Source organism: Stegastes partitus, unplaced genomic scaffold (genome assembly GCF_000690725.1).
Source record: "Stegastes partitus isolate 25-593 unplaced genomic scaffold, Stegastes_partitus-1.0.2 Scaffold1153, whole genome shotgun sequence".
NCBI classification, from domain to species: domain Eukaryota; kingdom Metazoa; phylum Chordata; class Actinopteri; family Pomacentridae; genus Stegastes; species Stegastes partitus.
Window position 1 is genome coordinate 873 of NW_007578884.1, and position 19208 is coordinate 20080.

The window sequence follows — 19208 nt, forward strand, 5'->3', positions numbered from 1 at the left end:
TTCTCTATCTAATGGAAACATCCAGACTCTGACCGAGTCTTGCCTCCAACACATCTAACAGTCGGTTAAAGCGACCCGCAGCGTTCAGGAAGAAGCACTGAATTCCTGCTACAAACTAAATCGACTGAACCTGCAGCCTCCTCGTACTGTTGCGGTGAAGTATAATGACAGAGATGAGATCTGTGCGACGCCGCCGTGCCGCCACCTGTTTTCTGTTGCACCAAGCTTCATTTCATTTAATCAGCTGAGACGAATGGAGCGGCGGCGCTCCGCCGAGGCTTCAATTGATCACGTAAGCAGCAGAAAATCTGCAGCAACTTCGTTTCAAAGGGCATGAATCATGAGCAGCAGCGTCGCTCCTCCTCCTCCTCTTCGTCTTCCTCACCTACAGGGAGGTGGTGATTGTGCAGCAGATAGAGGTCAGGAACACAGAGCAGCCTCAATTAAGACTGATAAGACGGACTAAGCGCTTTCTCCAGATATTTCCTTTAATGGGCTTCTCACGGCCTTAAATCCTTTGCGGCTCTCAGCAGGATTGCAATCTGCTTTAATAACTCTGCTTTCCTCCCCCACCTCCTCGCAAGGTTTTAAAACTCCCTCTCACCTGGTATCGGTTTGACACAGGTGCGTCAGCCGGGTCTTCCTGGCTCCGGTGGGCTCCAGCAGGTAGAGGCAGCAGTGGACGTGGACCCGGACTCCGTCCACCAGGACCTCGGGGTGGTCCGTGGACACCGAGGACAGGAACAGAGGGCTGGACGACGGGTCGGCCTGCCACGTCCTGACCATGGAGCAGAAGAGGACTCACGTGAGATTCACAAAACATTACAATGAGGAAAAAAAAGGTCTGTTTTCTGTCTGTCCAAAGCAGTTTTTAACGCGTATATTTGAATTTTGAGAACCGACACTTATAATTTTAATACACATACTAGCACACCAGGAGATGACAAAGCTGAAGCGGCTTTAAAAGGTTATTTACTGTAAACAAATCCCATTAAATGACCAACTGGATCAGTCTGTGTCACTTCAGACAGAATATGTTGCTGCACCAGTTTGCTTATTTGTTATTTGGGACCTGAAACTTGATTCTGTAAAAATATTGTGGATGAATTCTGACAATGCCTTCAGGCCTGACAATTTCAGTACTTTCCACCTCTAATAAAAAAAAACAAACAGCATTGTACCTCGTTAGCCACTTTAAGGGTTTAATATATCCAGAAATAAAACTTCCACAGTCAGGAAATTCTTTATAGTAGACCTAAAAGACTGAATGGCTCCAGGAGAGGACAAACTTTCAATTGTTGGCCCTTAAAAATGGTAAAACGGGAAATATTTTTAAACAAGGGTGGTGTTGGGGCCTCAGAAACTTGCTCTAATTATATATATATAATTAGAGAGCATATAAAAATGAACTATTTCCTGTAACCAGATGCTGTAAAAATCAAAAAAATTCTGTGAGTCAACAGTGAGTCAGCTGTGACCAACAGTAGTTTAACCATAATTTAGGGATTTTTGGTTGAACTGCAGGCAGTGTATACATGTCTGTTATTCTAACTGTGTCAAACCGACCCGCTCTGTCTTCACGGTGGTTCTGTTTCCATTGATGTTAATGTTAACTTTAATAACAGTTGTGCATTTAATTTTAGAAGTTAATTACAGCCATTTACACCAATAAATTTAAAGTGTCTTCTTCAGTTAAACCCTGGTTCTGTGATGTTTTCAAGAGAAGTTATTTGGCACTAAATAGAAGTTACTGCAGAAACTTAAAGAAAACTACACATCTTTTGCCTGTTTCTAACACCAACACTCGCTTTTGTTTCTTTCACTGGACTTGTTGAAAATAAGCGCCGTGGCTGAACGCATCATTTTAATCTCTTAACCCAAAGTTCATGTGCGCCATCATTCAGGGAGGAAATGGATTCCCAGCGGTGTGGTCCAACTGCCAACACAGACACCGTCGTGTCTCGTGTGACTCCAGGGTTGGATTAAAATTTCAGCAACCACCTTCAACCCTCACGCACACCAAGAAGTGCTGCCGTGTTTCACTTTAACTCAAACCGACACTTTGAGGGTATTTTCTGCTTTGACTCTTGCGTCCTGTTCGCTCCGTGGAGCTCGGCAGGTGAGGCCCGAGGCTCACACTACATCATTACCTTTCTTTTTCCCCCCGTGAAGCGCTTTGTAGAGCGTGTTTTGTAAAGGGGTTGTGTGGACAAAGTGCGCTTGTTGATACCTGAGCAGCAGGTGCTCCTGCAGCGGCTGGGAGCCTAGCTCGTGGCCGCGGCCCTGGAGGAGGCATCGGTACACGTCGGCGTCCTTGGACAAGGTCTGGATGACGGCAGCGTGACGCAGATTTCCCTCCCACAGCTGCTGCTCCCTCAGCAGGCGGTGGAGCAGCTCGATCTGGGGGGCGTCCACCTCCACAGAGCCTCGCCACATCCACAGCGGGCAGCCGTCGTCCACCTGAAGGCCAACGGACAGAAAAACTTAAAGCTAAACTAAGCTGCTGTTGTTCTCTGTGTTGGACTGACATCATTTCATCCAGCTGGAGCCTTTAATCCAATAAAATGTCAAATCAATATTAAAGAAAACGCTGTTCTGCACTAAACCTGCCGCCCAGGTGCTGCAGAGGTTTAGTTCACGTTACTGCAGCCGTGTTTCCATTTAATTTCACACAAATACATTGAAAGCAAACTTTTGACAACAAAAAAGCAAGAAAGAAAATGTGAGTTCGCCTTGTTTATAGTAATTGTTTTGCAGCAGATAAATTAGGCCGATTAGCGTCACAGGAAGGTTTAGGTAAAGGCAACAGCTGTAATATAAAGAACAAAACCACTTGTTTGCTGCTAAAAAACCTGAAAGAGGAAGAAGAAACTAACAACACTTTGGATATCTACAAGAGAAAAATGGAGAAGTGGCTTCAGGAACTTTTCCCAAAGTTGAGATAAAGAACGTTTGTCTTTCATTGACTGCTTCAGGGCCAGATAACACGGCGACCACTTATTTACTCTAAACAGGAGCTTGCTTTTCTGGCACACACACAAGAGCTATGTATAGTTTAGGTGGAAGAAACCTTTGAAACTACAACTCATGCTTCAGAAAGTGCTATTTGAGTGGAAAAAAACTTTAAAACTAGAAACACTTGGACAGAAAGTAGTGTATGGGTCAAATTAGCCTTTAAAACCATCTTTCTTTCATTAAAAAGTACTAGTTTACTGGAGTAAACACTTCAACCAATGACTATTTGGACAAAAACTAGTGTTCTGGGGAAAATTAGCCTTGATAATCTTTTATTTTGGGTCGAATAAACCTTTAAAACCTTCATTCATTCGTTAGTAGGAACTACTTGACTGGATTAAACCTTTGAAACTGTAACTCGTGCCTTATAAATTGGGCTAGTTGAGTGGAATAAACTTAAAAAACTAGAATTACTTGGGCAGAAAGTCGCATTTTTGGATGAAATTAGTCATTAAAACCATACTTTTTTCATTCCAAAGTACGATAATGGGCGGAATAAACCTTTAAAACCATGAGTCTTGCACTTTAGCCAACAAATTTGTTGCGACAAGCAAGGATCCTAAAAATGTGGTCCATGACTGTTGTTGTATTGGTGGACATTTAACTATCAAGTTTTATGTCTCAGAAAACAGACAACTAATCCAGTTTACCAGTGCTTATTCTGCTGAAGCTACGATACATTTAATAATCCTGATCCTCAAAGTTGGTTGGTAAAATTCATTTGGTTGCAGTTTTTTTTTTTTTAACCAGAACTTAACTGTGTTTTTCAGCCCTGAAAATCTCACGCATCTATCGTCTGTCCTATAAAGTTATGAGGCTCAAAACTGTTTGAAAAAGTAAGAAGATTTTTCAGGCCACCCCGTTGTACCTCACAGGCCCATAACTGAACATATTCATAGGATGAAGGCAGCATTTTGCATCACTTCTTTAAATATTTCTGAGGTGATTCTGGTCAGGTGGGAACTTTTCCCAGATTTGCTTGACTTTACAACTAACGACCCAAACACCTCGTCTAGATCTGACTCCCGTCCCTTCGTTCACCTTCTTGGAGGCCAGCTCCACGCCCTCCGGAGCTGGATGGCTCTCCCAGCCTCGACTCTTCTCCCGGGCTTCCTTCAGGAGCTGCTGGGTGCTCAGCTGCAGCTTGTTCCTCCTCTCCTCCAGCTGCTCCTCCTCTGAACCTCCATTCTGACTGGGAGGAGCCGGACCTCCTCCAGACTCCTCACAGTGGGAGTCCTCAGCGACGCCTGCAGCACCTAAACTCTGGCCAGGCCAAAACTCTGGAAGCTGCAGAGAGGGTTTTGTTAGATTTTTTTTGTGTTGAAACTACAATGTGCTGGTTAGTTTCTGCCTTTGTGGCTGGTACCTGGAACAGCCTCTGGGCCTCGGTGATCATGTTGGCCAGGCCCTGGGTGGCGGCAAGGTTCTCACTCAGGTCCCGCTGGTCCGGCCGGCCCAGACTGTACTTCCTGGACCTGCAGCAAGAGGAGGTTTCTTTAAATTAAAGACGGCAAACAAACTGGAACCAGCACAGCAAAACCCTGAGTACTAAGAACGTCCTGCTTGTTTGACACCGATATGATTCAGAATCTGTCAATTTTACTAAATGACACACATGTCCAGTATCGCCGATCAGGTGCAATACCTGGTTGTGCCAGCAGGTGGAGCCTCTTACGGTTTGATACTGCAGAGGAGGCGGCCATTGTGGTGGTTTAAGCTAGCAAAGAGGCACCATGACAAAGACTTCTGTGACACTTAATGGCCTCTGACCTGAGCGCAATGTGAATGTTTTTGGTACTTTACTTTTAGTCATGGTTCTTCTGTTTCCATAGAAGTGCAGGACTTTATAATTCAGTTAAACCAAAAAAACTAAATAAAAATGTGACGGGAGCAAAAAACACAAGTAGAGACGAAGAAACTATCTGACAAGAAATGTGATTTGAAAACTGAATTTGGGTATTGTTTTTGTATTGTTTATAAAGTCTAATAAAGTCGTATTATAAGATTTTATCGTTAAGTACAGACTTTTTTGTGAATGATTAAAAAATAAAGACAAAAAGCTGAAGAAGAAGACCTGCGACTGTTGACAAATGCATTAACAAAACCCTGGATGTATTTATGTAACAAAACAACGAGTCTATTTTCTGGTCTGTTTTTTTTTTTTGTTTTTAAATCCACCATATGAAAAATGTAGCTGACAAATACCAGTTACTTTAGAAAGCTTTCATGGTGCGTTTGCTGAGGCTGAGTTATAGAAGTCAGAAATAAAGTTATATGGTTTTTGTGTGTGTTTCTGTTTTAGTTTGTAAAAGGTTAGCTGGGAACTTCCACCCCGACGCTTAAAACGAACCCGGTTGATTTGAGGGGTGGGTGGACCATTAAAAAGTGAACATCTCGGTGGGAGTGGGGAGATGAGACGTTCGCGGTCGGTGGGAAACCGCAACACGCTGCGGTCAACTTTCTGAATTACTGTTCCCAGCACAAAGTGTGACACGATTTCTGACTTGAGCTTCCGTGAAAACGGAGGCACAAAGTAATGATTGTGTCATTTCCATCATCTGTTCGTCAGCCTGCAGAGGAAACGTGGAGGAGATACGAGAAGTGATGCAGGAGAGGATAGACAGAGACAAGAAGGCTGAGAGAAAAGATGAAGGTTGGAGTTTAATTCTACGGCAAGGTGATGTAAAACAACATTAATGGCAAAGTACATCACAGTCTGTAGATGGACGAAACTTTTAACGATAGATTAGTATGACGTTTTATTTGACATAATAAACTATGTATGCTTTTTTAACATACTACAATATGACTTTTTCCAACATACTATGACTTTTTTCGACCTACTCTACTTTGAGCTTTTTCAACATACTATACGATGATTTTTTTTTACCATACTATACTGTGACATTTTTCTCAACATACTACACTAAGACTTTTAAAACTTACTATATGATGATGTTTTTTCCAACATACATTATTATGAATAAAATGCATGTTCTAGATTATTTTATATCAGTAATCAAAAATAGGTGCCCTGTGTCCATACAGTTACTATATATGGGCCAGTTTGCTTGTCAGACAACACACACTGTTGCATAAAGTTGGGGGAATGTGCATGTGGGCATGTTATGCAAAAAAAAACAAAAAAAAAACATGAGAAAGCTGCAATAGAAAATACTAATGTGCAGTAAATTGGCATTAAATGAACCAAGTATCTCGTAATAAGTCTTACTCCCTGCCCTCATTTTTATCTCCCTTATTACTCCGTTTCTCCTTTCCTCTCATTTTCAAAACCGGATTCTCAGCTGGAAGAGACTATCTTTCCAATCAGGGAGTGAAGCTGAGGCCAGATGGAAACTGGTGGACATTATGTAATTTGCTCTCTGTGTAAACTGTACTGAACGTTTTTCATTTGCAGAGAGGAGGGAAAATAAAAAAAAGTGTATAAAAGCTGGATGTGGTCCAGAGGTGACGTGATCTGTGAGAACGGAGGAGTTTGGAAAGTTGACGTCAAATAAGGAACAAAAGGAGGAAAAATCAACATGTTTCTGTGGCACCTAAGTGGTAATCTGTCACGGTTACCAGCCGACACACATTCAGAGCAACAAACCAGAGTCAGGATCTGAAGCCGGAACCGAGGCAGCGGCTCAAAAGTGAACCACACGAAAACAACTATAATATGCTCATAACTAAATGTCAGTAATTCATTTAGTGAGGAAAAGGCTGTGATAAGTGGCACTAACAGCAGCTACAGAACTACAGGAGGAAGATTTTGCACTTGCTTTTACTCCAATACAGTGAATAAAGGGTCAGATTTACATTTTTTGAGGAGGACAAACTACCCGTAGAGGTACGTTAAGGACACTCATCCGAGAAAACTGGACCAAAATGAGCTCCAGATTAAATATAAACATGAACAATTTATGTTAAAACCTGCCATACAAGCTTTCAAAGGGAAGAACAGCTTTCCAAGAAATCTCATTATTCTGATTTCCATTTCCTTTCATTTTAAACTGAAGTGCTTCACGCAGCAGCCGACTGGACTCGACACCTAAGAGCAGAGGTCTTATGTAACCGCGGTTAACTTACATAACTGCGACAATGTGGGTCAGACCACCACTCATTTCCATCCTACACTAAGATGGTGCAAAATTCCCATCATCAAAGGTGTAACTGCAGTTTTTGCAAAGTGGTTAACGGAGCCGATTAGATGACGGAGCGCCAAAAAGGCGGCGGCAGACCGAGTTCTCGGCTCACCTGGCAGCGTTGGCGTCTCTCTTCAGGGTGTTGAGGTGGAAAAGCGACGGCGCCAAGCAGACGGCGATGTTGGTGGGAGTCATCTGGTTCTCGTCCACGCAGGAAACGACGTCGCGCAGGAAGAAGAGCAGCGTTCGGAGCGCCTCCCTGTTCTCGTCGGGAAGCAGCAAGATGGCCGCCTGAGCCGCAACCAGCTGCTGATCCTTCGGAAAATCTGCAGGCGGAACGATTGTTATTCTTACACAGACTTAGACATATATCCAGAAAGGTTCAAATCAGACATTTGGATCTGCAGTATCATTTAATAAAGTAGGCAAACAAAACACTTTATTTGTTCATAATTTAACAATAGACCTTCAAATTAGCTTGTGCAGGTTGGATATAAGGTAAGTCGATGAATTGCTTTTAATAATTTAACAAATTAAAAATACATTAACCAATAAGGCAGAAGATAAATCAGACCACAGGAACCTCAGTGTTGGCAAGCAGAGAGCATTGTGGGTATTTAGCTAGAAAAGGAGACCATGATAAAGACTTCTGTGATGATTATTGGGATCTGGTCAGTGCTTACATTTGTAAAACATGGCTGAAGAATTTTTGGGGCAGCATTTCTTTTACTAGGTGTTACGATTGAGACATTTTTGCCACTAAAGGCACAAATCTGTGGTCAAAAAAGATGCTATCCCTATATGAATTAATGTTTGCTGTACTGATTGAGGGGCTGCAAGGTGGCTCGGTGGTTGGCATCGTTGCAGCAAGAAGGTCACAGTTCACCTCCCGGTGAGGATAATGACACTGTGAGGATCTTGCTGCATGGTCTCCCCGTGCAGCGTGGGTTCTCTCCGGGTTCTCCGGCTTCCTTCCACACAGTCCAAAAACATGTTGAGGTTAATTGGTGATTCTAAATTGTCTGTAGGTCTGAATGTGAGTGTGCTTGGTTGTCTGACTCTAAGTGTAGCCCTGTCAGCTGGGAAAGACTCCAGCCCCCCATGACTCTAGTGAGGATTAAGCGGTGGATGGATGTATTGATTGAATATTAACTACAAATTTTGCTGTCAGTTAAGAAAAACTGTTCAAATTTGCGTCCATAGCAGGTATGTCAATGTGGATGGTAAACGTCATCATAATTATCACACTAACAAGCATTTGACGTTTAATAGTGAAAGTGGGTTCAATTAGGATAAAGACGATGGAATTGCATATAAAATGTGTATCTTTCTTCCAACTTGATTGAAAAACCTGTGGTTATCTTCGAGGTTTACGACTCCGATTTATTTATTAATGTGCAAAAACAAAGATAACAGAAAGCTGAAGAGTTTTAAGGTCTATAAAGTTGGCACACTGACGTTAGTTCCCACAGATTTATTAAACCCAACACTATGAGGATAGATGCCGTAACACTGGCAAAAAAAACAAGAGCTTTGGATGGCATTCAGATCTGACTTTACACAACTTTGCAGTGTCACTGCAAGACCATGCCAACAGAGAACGTGTCTTTGGGGCTGCACGGTTATAGCCAAACTGGAGTTATTGTTTTAGATCACCATTATTTAACACAGTTTTGAACTGATTTTAGAGACGAAATATTTTTGTGGTACTTTCACATTTATTAAACAGACCACTGCTAACTACATTCCTGCCAATGTACCAATCTGCATCAAAATAAGAATTCGTTGCACCTACTTCAGGCTAAATAGAGATAAAACTCCTGGCTTTGTGAACATCTGCTTATTGCTAAACACTACAATTCACAGATGTTTCTGAAACACCACATGTAGGCTACGGCACAAGAAAAAAGTGACAGGTGTTCTAATATCATATTTAGTCAAGCTGAAACAAGGGTTGTTTACTGTGAGCGGCGCATTTGAAATGTCAATATTGCAATCAATCATGTTTACGAGAAGCCAAAAATGGGAATAAAACTCCCTTAACTGTGCAGCCCTTCAATTAAATGCACTCGAAGAAGAAGAATGCGACTGTGATCTGCTCACATTGGTAGATGTGGAGGAAGGACTCGCACAGTTTGCTGGTGAAGACGGGTTCAGGTAGGTCTCTGAAGTACTGCTTCACCATGTCGGCCACGTCGAAGGCCGACTGACCGTCGTACGAAACGCCGTCTGGGTCGGACTCCACCATCTCACGGAGGAACTGGATACGAGACTTCACCCCTGACTTCCGGAAAAGACCCACCTGTGGAAGAGACAACCGCAGAAACAAGCTTAAAATGCTGACTGTATAAAATGGTTTTGTTTTATTTTAAATTTACTGCAATGTTTGGGCTGTTCTGAAGCAGTAGAGCTGCATTTTGTGCATAAAGTTTGCAACACAAACCGTTGTTGTCTGACCTGTTGAACAATAGAGGCTTTTCAACGCTTGCTGACATTTCAGGCCTTTTCTGCTCATTTCTGTCTGCATACTGATTTTAATTTTCATGCAACAGAGTTAACTACACTTCAGACACACAAATCCAAGTTCAGGCATTTTTAATCTTCATTATAATGTTTGTTGTGTATCTCCACTGCACCATTTTAAAGGCTCTGACTGTCAGACAAGATGTGGAAGCTTCCAAAGCTCTTTATAGGAGGGGGGTAGCAGACTGTACCATGTATGTGAGAACAGAGGTGGGTTTATTAAGTTTCCTTTTACAATCTATACCAAGGGTCGGCAACCTTCAACACTCAAAGAGCCATTTGGACCCGTGCCCTGCAGAAAAGAAAACACTGGGAGCCACAAAACCCTTTTAACATCTAAAATGAAGATAGCACTAGGTTATCTTTATGCTATGTATTTTTAAAACTACAGTGTGTTCCATTTATGAAATCAATGAACTGCTACAGAGGAAACAAAATCTTATTTCTGCAACAAAAACATTTGACCTCTGAAAAAAAAAAAAGACGCTGAGTTGAAGGTTAGTTTCAAATGAAATACTCAACGTCTATTTGAGTCCTTCTTGTATATATAAAACAAAATCTTAAATTATCCACCTGCAGCAAAGTGAAAATGGTTCAGCATCACAAAAGTCACAAAACTCTACAGTTTCTGACTTTTTTGCACACAAAAAGCCCCCAGATAACAGATAACCCAAGATGATCTCAGAAGCTCTTTGAAGGGTTTTTCTCTGCATCGGCTTGGTGTGGTTACCTGGTCCAAACACTCGGTCCTCAGGTACACCAGCGCTCTGAGGATGCTCGGAGGCAGCGGCTCTCCGGTCTGCTGGACGCTGAGCAGCAGAGGAACCCCGAACACCCGCCGGCCTTTCACCTCCGTCGCCTTGGTTTTCCTCAGCGGTTTGGGAACAGTCCTACGGGCAAGAAAGGCCTCCGTTAGATCCCCACATCCTCAGATTTTTGAGGAAAGAAATCAAACAGCGGGGACTGGAGCCGAGAGAGAAGTTATGGAAATTAATGTATACTCAAAAATTGTTTTGCAGACATTCGGGGGAATTTGTTCTCTCAGCCAGTCAAGTGTTTAAAAAAAAAAAAGCTCGTCTTGGCTGCCATTGCATGTGTTCCTTTTGAAGGGAGAGCCAAATAAACATTTTCTGATTACGTAAGTCCCTGGTGATTGCTAAAATGTTCGTGCCATTCAAATCAGCACTGCGGGAAAAAAACATGGAGGAGCCGTGGACGTCGATCAAAGAGGAAGGACTTTCTGAGGGACAGCTGAAGTTTGTTCATGTTTCTGAACTGATATCAGCAACCTTTTCACCGTTAATGCCGCCGAGGAAACTGCAGACAAAGCTGCGACGCTTTTCAGCCTCTGATGCTGTAAAAGTGTGAGGCTGAGTGCACTCTGAATAACACTGCAGTATTGTAATAGTCATGTTTAATGAAAGAGCGCCGCGAAGCACTTCAACAATCAGAACTGAAACCTCTCCTCCGCTCGGCTCATTATCCTGAGAGTTAGGAAGTCACGTGTCGCCGCCGATACTTTCTCCAAAGTACAGAAGCACAAACTCTCTGAATACTTTCCAGCTCTGCTTCCAACCCTCCGGATCTTTCTTCAACATCTCACATCTCCCAGAAACAAACCGGCTATTTTGAGGAAATGTGCCGCCGAGTATCAGTCGTCCCAATCAGCAGTTAATTGCTGTATTTTTAATCATCAAGTGCTCACTTTGGCATCAGTGATTAAATCATTGAAATGAGGAGACTGGAGCAACTTGTCGAAGCCTGGAGGGTTTTTTTTCCTTTTTTCTCCTTCTTTTGCTGGAGCATTTGGCCCAACAGAGCTGATGCGACTACTTGGTTTAAATCGCTGTAGATTCAACACCTGCTGCTGTTACGTCATGTATTTCATTCTCCAAGTTCTTCATCCTCAAACTTACACGTAAAAATCCCAGTTTTTATTGTCTACACAGACAAAACATCAAGGTTTCCAGCAAAAATTAGCCAACAGATTTGCACTTAAAGCCATGGTTTTACATTTTGAGAAAAAGTTTGACGAGATGATGCTATTCCACATTCTGCAGGAAATTAGCTTAGCTTAGCACAAGTACTGGAAACAAGGAAAAACAGCTGTTCAAGCGAGCAGGTAAACCTATACAGCTCTTTTCAAAACCTAGTGTACAAATGTTTACAGCTTCTGGCTTCGATAGATGGTCATCTTTTAGTGAAGATAAAGTGCCTTTCAAACCTGCTGGAACGTTTGTGTGAAACTTTACCATAATTAGTGCACAAATTCTTGAGTTAACTCCAAAAACGTGTTCATCAAACTCTAATCAGTGAGTCCAAATGAAAGTTTTTTTTGACAAATTGGAAGAAATTCCCTCCAGGTGTTCCTGGAAACAGAACGCCTCTGGCCTCGGCGAAACAAAATCCACCTACCAGCACCTGTAACGCTCACTGATTAATTTTCAGCTAATGCAGGCTGCGACCTTAATGGAAATATCTGAGGGTGGTTTCAGGTTTTTTATTCTGTCTTATGAAGATTTCAGTTCAAACTTTGACACTGTGTTGGTGACCTGTAAGTCTGGCTTAAGTTTTTCTACATAACTACCAAACTAACACACCTCTAAACAAATTCATACGGATTCCCTTGATTTCATAAACAAGGACTCGTTGTGTTATTGCCACATAATCCAGTTTGAGCTGAAGGAACGCGACGTAATTCGTGTCAGAACAAGTATTTTGTACTTCAGAGTTTGTCCTTATTTACAAGCGTTAACTTGATGTTCTCTTTCTTTTCTGCCTTAGAGGTCACTGCCGACAGGGTTTCTCCCTCCTCTGCGTCGTTTACGAAGTTTAAACTCTCAAAATAAAGCACTTTGAAATGCTAAAACACACGACACCTGAGCTACTGGAAGCCTTTTTTCAACCTGCTGAGACGCATTTTTCCCACATCTCCTTCCAAAACCCCCCGTCTGATCCTGAAAATTAAAGACGAATATCTACGAGGAGTAATTTCAGGAGGGTTTTTTTGGTTCTTGGTGCTCAGTTCCCACATTCAGCCTTATCTCATTGAGCATAACACCCTCGGCAAAAAAAAAACAAATTGGTTTTCCACCGCGGCATAAAACAAGCGGGTCATGTGTTCACTCGGAGCACATTATAAAATACAAATGCTCAGCAAAGTAAACAAGCGGAATATCTGAATGTTTTATTATTATAAAAAATGAATTTGTCTCGATTTTGCATGAGGGCTTATTCTGAAAACACCGTGTAGGAGGCAAAACACTGATCTCATTAAATTCATGTATGTCAACAATGAGCGCAGCCCTGAGTTTCAAACGAGCTGCAGTTTGAGCTCTGCAAAGTCTTCGTTAAGGGAGACAGGCTTCAGTTTGTGTCTTAAATCTTGTCCCTGTTGCTCCCACTGTCCCTCTGGGCTTGCCGTACCTTCACCACCACATGTTTAGGGACATTACAAACACTTGGACCAATGCGGCTGCCAATTCAGGATGTTTTCCACTTCTGGGACTTTGCACATTTCTTTGGTATGAAATACGACATGCTTGCTGATTTAGTGATAGAGATGAAAACAGTGACATGCTTTGACCCACTGAAGAAGTCCAAAATAAGCCCCAGTGGTTCAGCAGTTAACCAGTGAGCAGAAAAGACGACGGAACCGAAATTCCCTTTGATTTCCCATGAATGTAGAAGCACCGGTGGTGGTTATTTGGAAGCAAGTTTATTCCTCCTGAAGCGCGTTGCTGTTGTGTGTTTTTTTTTAAAGCCGAGGCAAGGTTGCACCTGAGCCATGAATAATGAATGCCTTTTCTAAATAGGCCGCCTGAAATATTTACCCTCCGCCCACCCTTCCTTACCCTCCTGATTCCTTGAGGAAGTTTCTCCACACAGCTGTGCAGAAGTCTAAGAATACTGCTGTGTTCACTAACCTCAGCCCACTTTTATTTTTCACGCATGGAATCAACCGCAATCCCCTCCGAACCTTCATCCTTCTTACCAGTTCCAGCCCTGCTTGCTGGACGGGGAGTATTTGTCCATCAGAGCGGTGAGTTTGAGCAGCGAGAGTTTCTGGAGCAGCAGGAACTGGGAGGCAGACTGGTTCTCCACCCCTGGACTGGAGGGCAGGGAAGGCAGGCTTTGCTCGCTGGACCAGTGCAGCTGCTGGCTCACCCTGCTGGACACACAGTGGGAATTGCAAACAAGTTTTACAACAGCAACCCATCATGTCTCAGAGAAAGTGATAGATTTATAAATTTTAAATTACAAAAATTTGTATCTGCTGATGCCAAGTCCCAATCTGATATAATTTTCCTAGATAACCCACACTTCAAGCACTTTAAAGTTATAAAAATCAAACTTCATGGTTTCTAAAAATGCATCGACCAGAAGAGGTGAACACTAGGACGACAGGCAGTTCTGTGTTGGCAACAGAGAGCACGGTGGGGTTTAGCCAGCAAAAGGACACCATGACAAAGCCAGACCGCAAGTGTTTAAGACGAGCTAGGATCAAGTGGGACCATGTCTGTAGTTGATCATAGCTTGCCTTAAAACTGTTGTAGGGGTGTAGCTGGCAATGGGCCACCATGACAAAGACTTCTGTGACGCTTAATGACCTCCGGCTACAGCTCATGTGTTTAAGACGAGGTAGGATCAAGTTGGACCATGTTTCTAGTTGATCCTAGCTCGTCTTAAACTTTTTTGGGGTGTAGCTAGCAATGGGCCGCCATGACAAAGACTTCTGTGGCACTTAATCACCTCTGGCCAGAGTTCATGTGTTTAAGACAAAGCAGAATTGAGTGGGACCATGTTTCTAGTCGATTCTAGCTTGCCTTAAAACCATTCTGGGGGTTTAGCTAGCAATGGGCCACCATGACAGAGACTACTGTGATGCCTAATGACCTCCGGCTAGATTTCATGTGTTTAAGACAAGTAGAGATAAACAGTGTTCTTATATCACATATGCAACATAGCTGCCTTTGTGGCCCAAATGAGGTGGCCGTTGACTAAAACCGTAATTTCAGCACAGGACAAATATCCAGTGGGCTTCATTTGTGTCATCAATTAATCTGTTATTAATCAACACTGTGCCAATCATAGATTTGCATCCCTAATATCCTTCCATGAATTGTCACCATTACAACACCTATGTGACAGCGGATGTAAACAAGTTTACTGTTGTGTCATTACTGATCAGTTAGAAAATGCCGTGATCACATTGGGACATCCATGTTAACTAGAGTGATGGTTCATGTCAAAACCAGCCCAGTTCAACAGACGCAGAACAGAAAAACAGAACAAAGCAGTGTCCATCAGTAGCTGACTCTACGTTACAGGGAAGGCTTCATAACTTTTTACTGCTCTATATCTGAAAACAAATATGCAGCATGAGGTTGCTGCTTTTATCTTTAGTGCCTCACATTAACTTTACTCTTACTTTGCTTGATGCCTGAGGGAGTAAATCCCCATAACTGTCAGCATCAGCGGCCCGCTTAAACTCACATATGTCCAGGGCTACTTAAAGCATCCAAGAATGTGTTTATATTTCCTTGCCCAGACTTTATCCTTTTAATGACCCTGATGTGTTTTTACCAACACTTGTGAAACACTTGGAGTTACAGTATCTGACATGTGACACGGCTGGGTTTAGCTGCCTTCCACTCACCTGCTCCTTGGTTGTGGTGATCTGGTCTTGGACTCCTCCCCGTTCACAGGTGTCTTCTCGCAGTCGTCCGCCTCCTCCCGATGCTGCACCTCCAGGTGGATGTGGCTGGGGGAGGACGGGCAGGGTGAGGCGGCTGAGGAGCCGTGGGCAGGTGAGTCTTGGGAGGAAGTAGAAGAAGAGGAGGAGCCTCTTTGACAGTCGTCTTCGGATAGATTTTCAGACCAGGTGGACACCAGTTGTTGGAGGTCGCTGATTCTCTCCAAAACGCTGTCCAGAGCCGAGAAAACGTCCTCACCTGCCAGCAGTTGACTCACCTGAGGGGTTGGAAGGTATCCAGCAAAAACTAGTATTAGTTAATCCATTGTTTTGTGGCCTACTAAGTCTCTTGTTAGTCCATCATGGAAAAAAAACACTTATTGCACCAACTCAGAGGTCAAAGTTAATCCTCTGAACCCCAAAACCCACCAGTGAGCTCGAAAGGCCTGTTGTCCCTTATTTTGAACTTTCCAACAGTCCTTGAAAAAAATTATGTGTGACGTGTGGTTCCATCGGGAAAATTAACTAAAATCTAAGCCTAAAAATGTCCTTTCTCTGGACCAGATCCGATAAAAACCAAACAACTCATCAGCCGTTAGTGACTCAGCTGTGATCAACTGTCACAGGACAAAAAAAAAAAATCTGTGAATATTTTCCTTAACTGTAGATTGTATTTCCACAAAGCAGTCACAACACAAATAAAACACACTGGACCGATAAAATAAATGCAGCTCGGCTCAGAAATGATGAACAGAGGAGCAGGTTGTTAGAAGATACATCCAGCATGATGAAACATGGTGAGTCGTAGAGTGTAGCATGAAAAAGCTTGTAGAGGTTGTAAAAATGTGAGTAAGAAGATATCTGTAGTATGTACGAGGCCCTATTTTCTCCAGTGATGGTAACACCTGTAGACCGAAATGTTGAACATGGTGATTTGGGGTTTTTAAACATTTTTATAATAGAAATGCACAAAGAAAATGTAATTTACATTTTTTCTACTTTTTTATGATTCATGGCATTTTGACATACTGAGCACAACTGAACTGAAAAAACAAAACAAAACACATCAACCTGGGTTTTCATTACTGAAAAAGGGTGTGCTTTAACCCTTACATACTGTTTCAGGTCAAATTTGACCCATTTTGAGATTATAAATACTCTAGACGTCGTTCTTTTAGCCTGAAATTTGATGACATTTCCTAAAGTGACTCAAAAATATTATACTTTAGTACAGGTGCTACAAATGTTTGTCCACTGAGGCTGTTTCGGGTCAAATTTGACCACTGAGATGGATTTTAAATCTACCAGTGTGGGTCAAACCAAGGAAAATGGTAGTTTTAGGGGAATTTTGAAACTGTGAAACTGTACAGACCATGTTTTAATAATGTGACATCGGCTACTTAGGCAGTCTAAATAGATCTGTAGTTTAAACTTTGGTATAGACACTTAGTATGAGGGAACTCTTGACAGGAAGTCGCATAAAATATGAACAGTATGTAAGGGTTAATGTAGGGTCTGTAAGAGTCTTTCTGTCTTATATCCAGGTCAGTTCTCATTAATGGTACTTCACAGTCTGGTTTCTTGGCCTTCGTTGAGCCTAATGTGACAGAAGTGCTGGTTTATTTTTATTAACAAAGCAGTAAACTTCCCTCTTATTTGTCTAATTTTCTATCACTTACCAGTTTTCATTTTTGCACCTTCTCTGCCAACAAACACAAGGTTCTTTTACAATAGTGTATAAATCTCTTAGTTTGACTCAGCAGATTTCACATTTGGAGAAAAGGCATCACTCTCCAGAGTAAAGGAGCAGAAATAAAAGCTATTTCCTAATGACTCCAGTAATATTTTATATCTACTCTTACTTCCTCAGCTGCCAAATTTTACTCAAAGAGGTTTCCAACTTCATCCCGAACGGCTCTTCTTCTGTTTTTAGGAAGAATCCCATCTGAAGCCGACTGATTAATGCGAGTTGTCAGAGACGACTGCACAGTTTTGACCTAAAATGGAATTTGATACGAGCACTCAAAAAATGATTTCTGGCCTTATGGGAGAAACTCCAGCCCCATATGGAGCTTAGCTTAGCAGAATCAATATCCCCCGATTGAATTAGCCGTGTTTTTATAGACTGTCATTTCAGATTTTATACTTCTTTTAGTAGAGCGGCAGGAGAGCCAAAGACCAAAAGAAAGAAAGACTCCTTTATATGTTGCCTGTTTTATTTGGGATTTGTATGGATCTGTGTTGTGTTAGTGAAGGATTTTATGGCTTGTTTATCCCTCCGTGGCCTGCTATGACATTTTGAAACATCCATATGTGAATATAATCCCAGTAAAGTGACACAAAAACACAGTAAGTACAGTGTGTAGGCCTGAATGTTGGAGAAAGTACTCGGATGTTTTACTTTTTTCAGTAGTATTTAAGCAGAAATGCAAAAGTATAATCCAAATAAGTGTGAAAGTACACATGTTGCACGAAAATTAGTGGTATTTTATTGCATATTTTTTCTTTTTTTTACAGTTCGTCTACTGGCTCCCCACCAAAGGGTAAGGAGCCCATCAAATAATCTGATGGTTATTTGATTGTTCTTTTAATTTAATGTATAACAGCAAATAAAACAAGTATTCAGTCAAATGTTCCATTACTAGTCTTGTCAGCTAGATGCCATCGTAACACCTAACATTACAGTTTTTATATATAGATGATGACGGCATCGTTGGTTGTGGGTTCTTCTAACTTTATTCCCACTTGAGAAGAATGGCAATAAAATAAAAAACTAAGTCCCTATTTACAGTATGAAATACAACAGTAAATGTAAGTGTGGTAAAAATCATGTGACCCACCTCCGACTCCTCGCTGCCACTCCCGCCGCTGCCTCCTTCGCTTTCAGACAGCTGCTGGTCGTTGGGTACGTTGTCGTAGACGCTCAGCCGGTGGTCCAGCAGAGCGAGTGGACTGGGGACGTCACAGGACGATGACGGCGAGGCGAGGCCCCGGTCGCCGCCGGCCAGAGACGACATGCCCCGACGGCAGCTGTGTCGCGCCCGGTAACCGTGGAAGCTGCCGGTCCTCCAGTTGACGGAGGTGTTGTCGATGATGGGCGACAGGATGGCGTGTTTGTGCATGAGCGAGGTGGGGAAGGTTCCCGGTTTGTGTCCGTGGGGGATCTGGAAGACCAGGTTCTCGTGGCTGCTGTTGTTGTTGTTGTTGATCTGGTTCCTGTAGTCCTAAGAAGGTACACAGACGCTTCAATGAGTGACTAGACAGCAGTTAAAATACCAGATTACTTACTTACCTCTATGTAGATTAAAAAACACATTACATAATAGAAAGTGCCACCATCTGTCAAATGCAATAATGTCCAAGATTGACAATTAACTGATTGGTATCGACATGAACCTAAGTCCAAGTCTTTGTTTAGATCAAGAGTCATGCAGGTTTCATAAAGAGAGAGTGCGACTTGTGGCAGGACGTCAGGGATGCAGATTTAAAATAGTTTCCTAAATAAATCACAGAAGGCTTTGTCATGGTGCCCGTTGCCAGCTAAACTCCCACAATGCTCTCTGCTGGCTAACATGAACTGCCTGTAGTCTGAGCGACGCTTCCTCTGATCTCTACAGTATTAAACAGTAACATGCTCCACCTGGTGGAACAACCAGGTACTACAGCTGATCTATGACACATTTTGTGACATGCATGTAGAGAATACAGGTTTTTTTCCCATCTTTTGGAGCTCGTGGACCGTGTTCTTCTGGAGCTTTACAACAAGGTTTCTGACCACCGTTATAACATTAGTGAACAGCTTTGACACAGAAATGCAGTTTTGGTAAATG

The 19208-nt window shown here is 42.4% G+C and overlaps 1 protein-coding gene across 1 annotated transcript in view; it reads right to left on the reverse strand.

Annotated features, from left to right (window-relative positions):
- Positions 1-532: 532 nt before the first annotated feature.
- LOC103368429 (rho GTPase-activating protein 7) overlaps positions 533-19208 on the reverse strand; it is a 39422-nt gene continuing 20746 nt past the window's right edge. Inside the window, exons 7-16 of the mRNA XM_008296810.1 lie at positions 18219-18602; positions 15343-15656; positions 13678-13854; positions 10414-10573; positions 9264-9462; positions 7273-7486; positions 4382-4490; positions 4057-4302; positions 2231-2460; positions 533-778 (exon numbers count right to left, since the gene is read on the reverse strand). Of these exons, the coding sequence (XP_008295032.1) occupies positions 601-778; positions 2231-2460; positions 4057-4302; positions 4382-4490; positions 7273-7486; positions 9264-9462; positions 10414-10573; positions 13678-13854; positions 15343-15656; positions 18219-18602 (2211 nt within the window). The 3' untranslated portion in view covers positions 533-600. The remainder of the gene's footprint in view (positions 779-2230; positions 2461-4056; positions 4303-4381; positions 4491-7272; positions 7487-9263; positions 9463-10413; positions 10574-13677; positions 13855-15342; positions 15657-18218; positions 18603-19208) is intronic.